At 36.6% G+C, this 12,570-nt stretch overlaps 2 protein-coding genes across 2 annotated transcripts; both read left to right on the top strand.

Annotated features, from left to right (window-relative positions):
• Nucleotides 1-4,820: 4,820 nt before the first annotated feature.
• LOC148161203 (programmed cell death 1 ligand 1-like) lies at nt 4,821-6,153 on the top strand. The gene is made up of 2 exons (XM_088007612.1): nt 4,821-5,828; nt 5,864-6,153. The coding sequence occupies exons 1-2, from the start codon at nt 5,507-5,509 to the stop codon at nt 6,151-6,153; spliced, it is 612 nt and encodes a 203-aa protein (XP_087863738.1). The 5' UTR covers nt 4,821-5,506.
• A 3,603-nt stretch (nt 6,154-9,756) lies between these two features.
• On the top strand, nt 9,757-10,715 carry LOC106922502 (programmed cell death 1 ligand 1-like). Its single transcript, XM_014994973.2, has 3 exons — nt 9,757-9,800; nt 9,915-10,285; nt 10,404-10,715. Exons 1-3 carry the CDS (start codon nt 9,757-9,759, stop codon nt 10,694-10,696), a joined length of 708 nt encoding a protein of 235 aa, XP_014850459.2. The 3' UTR covers nt 10,697-10,715.
• The last annotated feature ends 1,855 nt before the right edge of the window (nt 10,716-12,570 follow it).

Below are 12,570 nucleotides of genomic sequence, written 5' to 3' on the forward strand. Positions count from 1 at the left end.
AGAACAAACAGCCTCCATGTTTCTGTCTGGAGGACAACGTGGCTGAGGGGGAAAAGTGGCTGTGATGTGATATTTTTCTGACTTGCTAACTTTTAGCTCGTTTGTCTGTTAAAGTGTCATTGTGTGAGGATTAGGCTCAGGCGCTGCTCATCTCTTAGATCTATAGATGTTTTTCTAACATGTTAAGGAAATGCCAAACTCTCTGAGTCGCACATTCAGCTTGTTTTAAAGTGCAGGTTATAAATTACACAGCGGGTTTTAAATTACATGAATGGATAAAACTGCAGTTGTGCTAAAATAAATAAAACATCTTTTGTTCAGAAAATCAGAGAAATATTAAAAGCTGACTAAAAAGCAGCTTAAAACACAAAATGCGACTAGACATTTCATATCGTAGAAGCGTTTTCTCTATTTTCAGTTAAATCTTAGAATTTAGTTTATTTTTATTTGCTTATTTTCTGGTTGACGTGTAACTAGAACTTTTGTTTAATTTTAGATATTTAGAAAAGGTTTTTTGGCTCGTAATTCACTGAAGTGGTTAATTAATGTCAGGTTGGAACATAGGTGTTTCACGTATAAATGCGTCGACATTATGGAGTTCTTTATGCACGTGGGCCGTCACATGGGGTTTTACTGCGACAGTCAGTCTGCCAGTCAGTCTACGTAGCCAGTCTGCCAGTCAGTCAGCAGGTGAGACAATCAGGCAGCCAAACAATATGGCTCCTTTGTTTGCACCATGTTTTTGTCGTGATCCGTGGTTTTCTGTGTTTATTTTGAGTTCTTCTGTGTTGTTATCCTGTTCCCTGTGAGTCTCTGTCTCTGCGTCTTCCCAGTTGATTGTTTAATTTTAATACATAAGAAATGTGCCATTTTAATGAACAATGCCACAGATTAAACATGTTCTTATTTTGTTTATTCTCTGTAACAGTTTATACTTAGATATGTGATTCTATGAATCATAATTTCAGGGATGGAAACATCTCGTCTCCTGTCCTAACATAGCATGAACTTCATTAGTGACATTTATTTAGAAAGAAATCCAACAGAAAGGGGATGGAAAGAAGGTGGGTGAGGGAGAACATGCAACCAAGGAGCCACATAGCAGAGTTGTAGTCAAGACCACTGAACCCAAGACCAAGACCAGTGCCCTGCGCTACATGACACAATAAAATTAAGTTTATCAAAATTGGTTCTCAGATTGATCTGAAAGATCCACATTCCCATAAAAACACCTAGATATTAAATACATAGAGCTGAAATATATTTAACCAGTATCAATTAAAACTCATTTCATTCTGTTTTGCTTTCATCGCTGTGCTACAATCCGCAGAGGTCTCCTGCTATCCCTAGAAAAATAACACCCTGGACGGTTGCCCATATTGCCCATGTCAGAAACCACAACTGAAACATCGCAATTAACTGTAAATAACGTTCAACTATGAACACTGTCCAACTGCGCAACAAGAAACCAAGCAGAAGGAGCACCGTGACTGTTCTCATCCTCCCTCCCACTGCCATGTTTGCCACCATGACAGGAGACGAAATCAAGCAATGACCATGCTCTGTTCGTTCAACTTTTACTTATTCAGTGATTAAATAAACGTGTGTATGTGTTAGCTACTGCAGTGTACACAAGAACAAAGAACGGCTCCCAGTGAGGCTTCAGTCCTTAGGACTTAGTAAAGATCCGTCCAGAAGAATCGGATCGTTCCTGAATGTCATATCACTATATTGCACTTTGGTCACAGCGTTGTCCCATATAGGCGACACCTCAGTCAACACACAATGGCATGAGTGACAACTTTTTTTCATCGCAGATGCAACATGTGTCTCCGTACAGCTAGCTTTGCTAGCATCATGTCCACAGATCTTACCTTTTAAGCTTTCCTTCCAAGTGACGCTAAAAGTTGGACTAAGTCCCGACCGTCTGTGAAAGCGAAGCGCTACGGATTATACATGTCGCCATATCTTATGGTTTATGCAGCGCTATGGGCTCTTTGCACCTAAGGCGTTGACGTCACATCTCCAGGAGCTAATGCGGCTCACTTTTTTCCGCTTTGAGTTACCATGACTGGTAGAAAAGACCAAGTCGTATTTCAGATGCAAAAAAAACAATACTATTAACATTGTTGTCTTCCTAATATAATGGGCTTTTAAGTTTTCGTTAATTTCCAAGCGATCCTGAATTAAGAAGATGGCTTGTAAATATCTGTCGCTACCAGCTAACGCCGCACAGCAAAGTTTGCAGCCTTCACTTCACTCCGGATCAGCCTAAAACTACCGGGGATACGGATGGTAAATAAAGGAGCCACCCTGAGTTATTTCCATGGAATCACTTCTGTATTCAGCCTGAAAGAGTTTATGGGAACGAGAGAGTAGACCAGAGCCAGACAGCCGAGCAACTGATCCGCCTGTACATACTGCTGTAAACACCGTCCTATCTGAGCTCTTCACAAGAAACACGCTAAGGTAATAAAACGAAATAACACGGAGACATGAAGCAACACGGTCATATTTTTCTAAAAGCAGAAACTTTGAACCTGAACAGCTGAACCAGATCTCTGACACCAGAGCTGCGCTACTGTCAAGCTCTGAGGCTTGTTGAGCTCCGTCAGGCTTCGAAAGTAAAAAGCCCGAACCGTAACCGAACCCCGTTAGTCTGTGACACTAACGACAATAAACACACATAATATACTTGAAAATAAGATACATTGTCCGTTAGAATGTTTAGATACTTAAATAGCACATTTTACAAGAACAATGTCCGAGAATATTGCCTACTAGCATAAGCTAACGTTAATGTTAGCCACAAAGTTTAAGTAAAACTCACCTTCGTGTTAGTGAATGTATAATGAGGCGAACATCTTAAAACCTTTCTCCAGCTGACTTGTTGGGGCTTCGGATCGATGTACAAACCTTGGCCAAGCACTGCAAGCACCTAATGTAAATGATATTTGTATTGGATCGAAACAATCGAGCCGCTTTACCCCGAACGCGGAAGCTGAGGTGCAAAGAGCCCATTATATTACTGACATTAGACGGATATCCACCACTGCGCATGTCTGGAGCTCCGCGTGCGAGTAAAGGTGGAGGCGATGGATGACAACAGACACCAAGTCACGTTATTGCTTGGATTTTACGGCGCCACCTTACGACCCTGAACTTCACATTTTGACGGAAAAAAAGCTCAATGCGACTTGGATGTAACGAGTAACGCGACGGTTTTGTAGAAATGTAGTGAAGTAGAAAGTACAGATACTTACTGTAAAATGTAGTGGAGTAAAAGTAGAAAGTATCCATTATTAAATCTACTTAAGTAAAGTGCAGATACACGAAAACTGTACTTAAGTACAGTAACCCACCACTGGACTTGGACTATGTTGAGCTACATTCAGTGGCGCAACTACATATTATTCCGGTGGATGCGAAAACATAAATCGGCGCCGGGACGACGATACATAAGACGCTCCCTCTCGCTCTCTCTAATTACTATTTGTTTGGACAAATGGTAATTACACATAGTTACTATGAAGAACTTCTTCAGAAACTTTGTGTTGTGTTTCTGGTTCGCTCGTAAATCTGACGCAGCAGCATCTGATATTCAAGCCTAAAATAGCATCTCGATGCTAAAACTGTAGCAGCTAATGCTAATGTCAGCGTTCACAATCCATTCAGTTCCTGAAACTCTGGAAATCTGGATGGATAGAATAAAACTTTGCTTCAATCTGATGGTTGAAAAACATAACAGATTAAAAGTTATAAATATTTTTATTTCTGAGTTCATATGTTTATTCAATAAATGATTTAGCAGCAAGAATGGAAAATGTTGCTCATTTTGTCAATATTTGGTTTTCAATTAAAATATGATAAACTAATAGACCCTTCAGTAAACATAAACATTTTAATCTGGTTTTCAAATATATTTTAAATTTGGTGGAAAAAAATGAGCAGATTGATGTTCCTGAGGTTTTATTTTCAAGAGCGAAAAAGAAAAAAAATGTTGCAAAAAAGTATTAACTCTTAATTTGTAGATGAACTGAGAATGATTATCTATATAACTGTGGATTCAGTCAATGCAGAAGGATAAATAATGCAGATTACTTATTAATATTTACTGAAATAATCTGACATCTGAAAACTCATCATCATCTCTAACTAATCTAAAACTATTTCTTCCTCCTCCGGTGGTTTTATCATAAATTTGATCAGAACATTTAGCAGAACAAACTTCCTCTTGACCATCAGAAGAAACTCTTAGATAAATGAAGCTACACGTCACCAGTTATTCTGGATTAACGACATTTTCTAGGAATAATTTAAATTCCTAATAAAACTGAGGAGCAGGATCTAGTTGTCGTTGAGCGTTTTAACAGTTAATAATTTGTTTCTTCTCAGTTAGGTGATAATTAGGAATAAAATGATCAGAATCACAAGCTTCTGGTTTTTAGTACTTTTACCTTTTGTGTGGGTTGATGCTGATGAAGAAGGTGAGTAAAAAACAATTATTGCTGCTTTTATTTTATTATTTTCAGATGTTAACGGTAGATTACTGCTTTCAAAGTGAGAATGAAACAGGAAATTAAGTGAAAATATTAAGAGATTTTGAAACATGATTAAAAGTTAGAGTAATAACCCTGTGATCTCTGGTCTCATATTTTGTGATAATTTACTCAACAAAATGTCTCACTAATAATAAAATTCAGATTTTGCTGTTTGTGAGAAGATTTAGAAAACTAAAACACATCTAAGTTGGTAAAGATATTATTTATATATATATATATATATATATATATATATATATATATATATATATATTTTTTTTTTTTTTTTTTTTTTTTTTTTTTTTTTTGCATTGTTCATGAAATTTTGACTTTTTTATTTGATGCTTTTACAGATAATCCAAAATTACTAATAGGAGACTGAGGTTAAAACTAATATTTTATTTAAACAAACAAGGTTTTTCTATCTCACCGTAATATTTATATTTTAAAGCAGAGCAGCAATAGTCCAGACTTGAAGGTGAGAAATGAAGATAAAGATTAGGGTGATGGCAAAGAGTCTCCAAGGTTTGGATTTCATAAAGATAAATAATCAAAATACCAGCAGGAGCAAACAGGAAGCTGATCAGTCATAATTATAAGAGTTTTACTGCTGCAATGTCAATAATTATGTTTTCATTAATCATTGGAAATGCTACAAACAAGAAACATAAATAAACTAGATTCTTTTTAGTGATTCTCCTTCCACATCTGAGCGATTCCTTCCTGTTTTCCTATCAGAACCAGAACTTTTGGTTCAGTGAACATCGTCTGGATCATGGAGACTATTTGCTGAGAACTTGTTTCCAGGCAGGTTTTTCTATGATCCTTCAGAGGATCTGGGTTTCCTCCTCAACACCATTCAACTGAACTTTCAACTGATTTCATTTCTTATTGCAGTCTTTGGAACCGACGTTTCCTGTGTCCTCAATGAGAACTGCATTATACCATGTCGGTTCAGGAACAGGATGACCAGCATTGAATGGAAACTATTTAAACTATCAGTTGTGATTGTATCACATGACCATCGTGGCTCCAGATACTCTGAGAGCTTCAGATCCAGAACGTCACTGTTTGAGGATCAGATCTCCAGAGGAAATTTATCACTGCTGCTGAGAGGAGTGAAGGTTGATGATGACGGAACATATTTGTGTACTGGAACGTTAAAAGGCTTGAAATATTATAATTTTGTTTACCTTACAGTAGAAGGTAGGACACCTTCATTTGAAAACATTTTATTCAAATCATATTTTGAGAGTTTTTACTTTGTGGTTGTAGAATATTTCTTCTGCTAACAGTTCTTCATTTTCTCATATTGTTTACAGCTCCAGTCTCTTCAGTCAGAATCCATCAGGATGGAAACAGGATCACCTGCAGCTCAGAGGGGATCTACCCTGAGCCTGAACTCACCTGGTCCACTGAGCCTCCATCCAACACGACTCTGCAGAGCAGAACCACAGTCCATCAGACTGAGGAGAAGCTTTATGACATCAGCAGCTCTCTGACGGTTCCAGACGGTCCAGATCGGATCTACAGCTGCAGTATCAGAACCAAGAGGATCTGGTGGGGAGCAACTTTAACTAGAGCAGGTCAGCAGATGTACAAAAAGTTCTGATTTCATTTAATTAACTGATACTTCTGTTTCATTCTGTTGATCAAATTTAGAGTGATTTTATTTTAATGCCATTCTTCTAACTCCCATTTTACCCATCAAGATTAAAATATGAGAGGAAGCCTCGTTTAAAAGTCACTTGTAATATACAAGTAAAATTAAAGTATTTTTCCTAACATTACAACCAATGGTATACAGCAGGGGTCCCCAAACTACGGCCCGCGGGCCAGATCCTGCCCGCCTCCATATTTGGTCCAGCCCCCTGAACAATACCAGAGAGCATTAAGATTTTTTTTCATATATTGTATTTTCCGGTTTATGTGTGGATTTTTCTTCAACCACCAGGGGGCTCTTTAGCAGGAAGTGTGTCCTGTAATAACCAACAAAAGTTCATTTAACTCTGCAGAGTACTGAATAAAGTAATATACTCGCCGATTTGTATGGAGAGCCATTTCAGCCAAAATTAAATAAATAAATGGGTGAAATAAATAAAAAAATGAGTAAAATAAATCAAAAAAATGGAGAAAATGAGTGAAATAAATAAAAAAAGTTAAATAATTTAGCTTTTCATTAAACCAATTATTTTATTTTTCATATCAATTTTTCAATTTCCCATTTTTATTTATCTATTTTTGATTTACCCATTTTTCATTTATCTATTTTTCATTTAACCATTTTTTAATTTAGCTTTTTCATTAACCCAATTATTCATTTATTTATTTTTTCATATTATCAATTCCTCAATTTCTCTTTTTCATTTCTCTATTTTTATTTATCCTTTTATCCATTTACCCATTTTTCATTAATCTATTTTTCATTTAACCACTTTTCAATTTCCTTTTTCCATTAACCCGATTTTCTATTTCCCAGTTTCATTAATTTCTCACATATCCCTTTTTTATTTACCCATTTTTCCTTTATCTATTTTTCATTTAACATTTCCTTTAAAAAATTTTTAATTTTCCAATTTCCTTATTCATTGAGTATTTTCTTATTTATCACATTCTATTTTCCACGCAAAACTTAGGAAAAAAATAAATGCAAATGAGGAGAGGCACGTCATCAGGCTACAACTTCTCCAATTGGTTGGTTAGCGTCACACCTACTTTGCTTTCAAGAAAGATGGCGATCTACTAACGGGTTATAAGCAGAAGCTCATTAACTTCATTAGAAAATAGTGTTATTACTCCTGACTTTACTTTTCGTGTGGCCGCTCAGACCGAACGTGTTTCAGCTGGCGGCTCTGATGGACTCAGAGCTTCACCGTCGGGGGTTTTTATAGTTTGGACGAAGCGGCCGCGGAAGTTGGCTTACGATTGAAGGTTCGGGACGCCTTCGTAGCTACCAGCTGTGATCCAACTATAAGGAGCAGACTTTACTGTACATCGTAAGTGAACTGCAATATCCAGTGGCAGCTCTTCGGAGCATCGAGCTGAAAGAATGACTGTGGCAAGCCTTGGAGATCTGCGTCGGAGGCCATCTTTCAGACATGCGCCGCTGCTGTCCGTCCAGAAAAAGAGAAAATGAGTAATTGATAATCTGAAAAATAAATAAATGATAAAATTGGGTTAATGAAAAAGGGAAATTGAAAAGTTGTTAAATGAAAAATAAATTAATGAAAAATGGGTACATGGATAAAGGGATAAATGAAAAATAGATAAATGAAAAAGAGAAATTGATAATATGAAAAATAAATTAATTAAAAAAATGGGTTAATGAAAAAGCTAAATTAAAAAATGGTTAAATGAAAAATAGATTAATGAAAAATGGGAAAATAGATAAATGAAAAAAGGAACATTGATAATATGAAAAATAAATAAATGAAAAATTGGTTTAATGAAAAAGCTAAATTAACAATTTTTTTTTATTTCACTTATTTTCTTCATTTTTTGATTTATTTTACTCATTTTTTATTTATTTCACCCATTTATTTATTTAATTTTGGCTGAAATGGCTCTCCATAGATTTGAACATCGTGTGTGGGTGGGGGGAACATGCTTCACCCACCTCAGCTCATCCGTTACTTCCACAGTTTTTGAACATAAAACAACATAAATGTGCTACTTTAACTTTCCGTTTCAACGAAATAAAAATACTTTACAAATACGTTATGCTCAGAAAATAAAATACACTTTTTAACTCACCAAGTCCAGTTCTGTAACATATAACACAATCCCGAACGCAGTCAGGTTGAAAAATGCAGAACGCTTCTTCTCCAAAAAAATGGAAAAAATGTTTTTAATTGTCGATTTCTCTTATCTTTTTCTCGTTCACAGCACAACTCTCTTCTCGCTTCTTTGTTCTTTGCTTCTTCACGCTCTGATATTTCTGTTTCTTGCTTTCTTTTAATTTGTCTTTAATGTAAGCATTACATTAATTGCATTACATTAAATTTTTACATTAATGTAAATGGCATAAATGTTTACATTAATGTAATATAAGCATTTAACTTAATTCTTACATGACATTAATTATTACTGTAAAGCGTAATCATGCTTTACATTAATACGACCCGTCCCTCTCACTCAGCTGGTGGTCTGTCTCCTTTGTTCATTTTGTCCCATCACACCTTTCTATTCTATTTTTTTTTTACATAGATTGTCCTCTTAATATGGCAATCAGTCAAACCAAGTCAAGTCCTTTCACTTGGTTACTTCTGTAGCTAATTCTTCCATTAGTCAGTTGGGCATCTGCAGGAAACAGATCTGTGGGAAGTGGCTCGTCATTTCAGCTCACCATCCTCTAGTGCTATGGACCTTTATGCCACCATGCTTAAAAGTTTGCAAGATACAGTAAGATTACAAACACAGATTAATGTTAAATGAAAATATTAACAAAACCTACATATTTGTGCTGCAGTGGGTGGGATATACAAATTAACACCCAGTGAAAAAGTATTTGTGTGTCGGGTCACCAGCTGTGGCCATGACAAACTCCAAGGCTTGGATCTCATCACTACAGATAAATGATCAAAAAACCAGCAGGAGCCAGCAGAAAGCTGCTCAGTCATAAGTGTCATTGTTGAAATGTCAAGAAAATGTTTCTGTTATTGTTGGGAAGATTATAAAGTATTTTTACAATCTACTTTTCAGCAAAATGTAAACAAACTAGTTTCTTTTTCTCAAATGACTCGTTTTACATTAGCGATTGTGGCCATCTGAGTTCTAATAAGTGGACAATTATTGAAAACAGCAGCAACCACCTAGTTAAACTAGCAGTAAAAATGTAGTGGGCAAATGTAAATGCAGCAAAAGTCTTTGGAAGAGATGGAAACAGAGTCTTTGCTAAAAAAGGGGGAACCGTCCTCTCGGCCTGCGACAGACTGGCGACCTGTCCAGGGTGACCCCGCCTTGACCCCGCCTTGACCCCGCCTTTGAACCGGAACGTTAGCTGGAGAGGCACCAGCACCTCCTGACCCCACTAGGGACAAGGGTGTTGGATGGAGGGAGGGAGGGAGGGAGGATGGATGGATGGATGGATGGATGGATGGATGGATGGATGGATGGATGGATGGATGGATGGATGGATGGATGGATGGATGGATGGATGGATGGATGGATGGATGGATGGATGGATGGATGGATGGATGGATGGATGGATGGATGGATGGATGGATGGTCCTCTCAGCAGCGCTCGATCCTGCCCAGTCGGTGATCCTCATTTTCCTATCAGAACCAGAACTTTTGGTTCAGTGAACATCATCTGGATCATGGAGACGATTTGCTGAGAACTTATTCCAGGCAGGTTTTTCTATGATCCTTCAGAGGATCTGGGTTTCCTCCTCAACACCATTCAACTGAACTTTCACCTGGTTTTCTTATTGCAGAGTCTCGTACCAAAGTTTCCTGTTTCCTCAATGAAAGCTGCATTTTACCATGTCGGTTCAGGAACCGGGTTACCAACATGACATGGGAACGTGAAATACCAAAATCTCAGATTGTAACGTATAACCAGAGTGGCTCCAGATACTCTGAGAGCTTCAGATCCAGAGCATCACTGTCTGAGGATCAGATTTCCAGAGGAAACGGCGATCTGCTTCTGAGAGGAGTGAAGGTTGATGATGAGGGAACATATTGGTGTAAAGTTTTTACAACTGGCATCTATTATAGACATTCTGTTGACCTTACAGTAGAAGGTAGGACACATTCATTTAAATCATTGAATTCAAATAAGCTTTTGATACTTTTTATTTTTTGTTGTTGTTGTTGGATGTTTCTTATGTGAATATTTTTTTTTTCTTTTGACGTTTGCAGCTCCAGTCTCTCCAGTCAGAATCCATCAGCATGGAAACGGGATCACCTGCAGCTCAGAGGGGATCTACCCTCAACCTGAACTCACCTGGTCCACTAGCCCTCCATCCAACATGACTCTGCAGAACAGAACCACAGTCCATCAGACTGAGGAGAAGCTTTATGACATCAGCAGCTCTCTGACAGTTCCAGATGAAGATCCAGGTCTGATCTACAGCTGCATCATCAGAACCAGGAGGAATTGGAGGAGAGTGTTTCTGAATAATCCAGGTCAGCAGATGTACAGAAAGTTCTGATATTAAATAAACTGGTGTTTTTGTTTCTTGCTTACATTTGATTTTACTTTTACATGAAACCTCAAGAAACATCCAGAAGTTTCATCATGTTTGATTCACACTCAGTGATTTTATTTTAATGCCATTAAATCCCATTCTACTCGTCAAGATGAAAAAATGAGAGGAAGCCTAATTTCAAATGCATCCACCTGTAAATGAAAAGTATTTGTTCTAACATTCTAACTGATGGTTTACAGTGAAACATATTCTGCAGTTAAAATACTTTTACATTCTGGAAAATGATCTGTTCAGAATCTGACTTTGTGGAAAAGTTTGTCAAAGATAAACATAAAAGCAAGGTTATAAGTTTTATCCCTATGAAGATCCGGGGACAAAAAAGACAAAAATAAAACATTTTCTGTAAAATGCTACATGCTAGCTGTGCTGAAATTAGTTAAATGAAGTTAAATTAACACCGAACAGAATCCAGAGAATCCGAGCTAAACAGTGAAAAACCAACACATGATGTGAAACACATGACGATTAGGCGGCACAGCAGGTGATGAGTGAAGATTACTGGTGGTGAGTGTCAATAAATGATAAAATAAGTCTAGCAACAAAAAAGAAACTAAAGTGGACATAGCAATAAACCAAGAGAGGATAATACTAATCAAAGGAAACTAAGTGGAAATGAATGAATGAACAAAGTGCAAGAATAAACTAAGAAACTAAAGTAAATACAGAAGAATAAACTGCTATGGCAAGACCTTTTGAGCAATAATTAATAGGACTGTATGGCAAGAATAAACAGACACTATTTCCAGATAAAACGTAAAATAATATTGTTGAAGTGCCATGGGTTTGTTGAGACCATAATACTGACAATAAATATAACTTACAGACCATACATAACAGTAAATAACTTATCACTTATTTATGTTTTTAATTAGATTTGATATATTTATTTCTTCAATATTATTTTCCATGTCAGTGTTAATGTCATGAGGCTGATGACTCCATGACACTTTCAATTTGACTCATTAGGATTTGATTAAGATCCAGATTTGTTCTTTGTAATTTATGTCCAGTAAAACTATTAATCTATAAATCAATAGACAGGTCTATATAAAGATATAATCCATGTTTCTGTCTCATATTTGTATGGCATTAAAAGGAACTTTTGTTTTTCCACTGAAAGCTCTGGTTTGCACACTAAATGCCATGTGGGTGAAGTTTTATGGATGATGCTCTGATGTCCCATTCTCCTGAAGGCAGCACAGAGCTGCACCTCCAGAAACCGACAGAAGCACTGAAGAGAAGAAGAGCTATGATTAATGTAGTTACAGTTCTATCCATGTTTTAATGTTGCAGAGCTCAGTCACTTTGCAAATAGATCAAAGTTTAAACTGGCATGTTGAACATCTTTCATTTGGTTATTTTGTGGAATATTTAACAACTAGAAAATGGCAAAGAACAAGAATATTTTTTCCACTCTGATTGGCTGCTGTTATACTGATTTTAACTTGAATGTCCATTGCATTTTTTGTAAACACCTGTGAAAATAATTTCTATTCCCATGACTTTTGTTCTCTGGCCCAAAAAAGGTTGAGAAACACTGATTTCGTTGGTAATGTTGCATGTTCTAAATTACTTGCAAAAACATTGACTGAAAGGACTCTTATTTAATGTTGAGGGATTTTTGCCTGTAAGGCAAATCTTTAGGGTACAGACATTTTACATTTTGTTTTGAGTTGAAATGTACTGAAGTCTTATCTAAGTTTGAGTGTTTAGCTTGTTAATTGTATTGTTAGAAGCAATTGTTTGCACTGTCAAAGACACTTTTTATTAAACTGTGGCAATAGCAACGGTATAGTTCATTTCTATCACCACTATAA

This window comes from Poecilia mexicana, unplaced genomic scaffold (assembly GCF_051168715.1).
Source record: "Poecilia mexicana isolate PSO_F unplaced genomic scaffold, ASM5116871v1 scaffold_1, whole genome shotgun sequence".
Classification (NCBI taxonomy): domain Eukaryota; kingdom Metazoa; phylum Chordata; class Actinopteri; order Cyprinodontiformes; family Poeciliidae; genus Poecilia; species Poecilia mexicana.

Bases quoted from the DNA above. Each gene is read 5' to 3' on its own strand.
- LOC148161203 (XM_088007612.1), top strand. From the start codon at position 5,507: ATGACCAGCATTGAATGGAAACTATTTAAACTATCAGTTGTGATTGTA. The intron at 5,829-5,863 runs GCTAACAGTTCT...TATTGTTTACAG, and splicing joins GGTTGTAGAATATTTCTTCT to CTCCAGTCTCTTCAGTCAGA.
- LOC106922502 (XM_014994973.2), top strand. From the start codon at position 9,757: ATGGATGGATGGTCCTCTCAGCAGCGCTCGATCCTGCCCAGTCG. The intron at 9,801-9,914 runs GTGATCCTCATT...ATGATCCTTCAG, and splicing joins CGCTCGATCCTGCCCAGTCG to AGGATCTGGGTTTCCTCCTC. The intron at 10,286-10,403 runs GTAGGACACATT...TGACGTTTGCAG, and splicing joins TGTTGACCTTACAGTAGAAG to CTCCAGTCTCTCCAGTCAGA.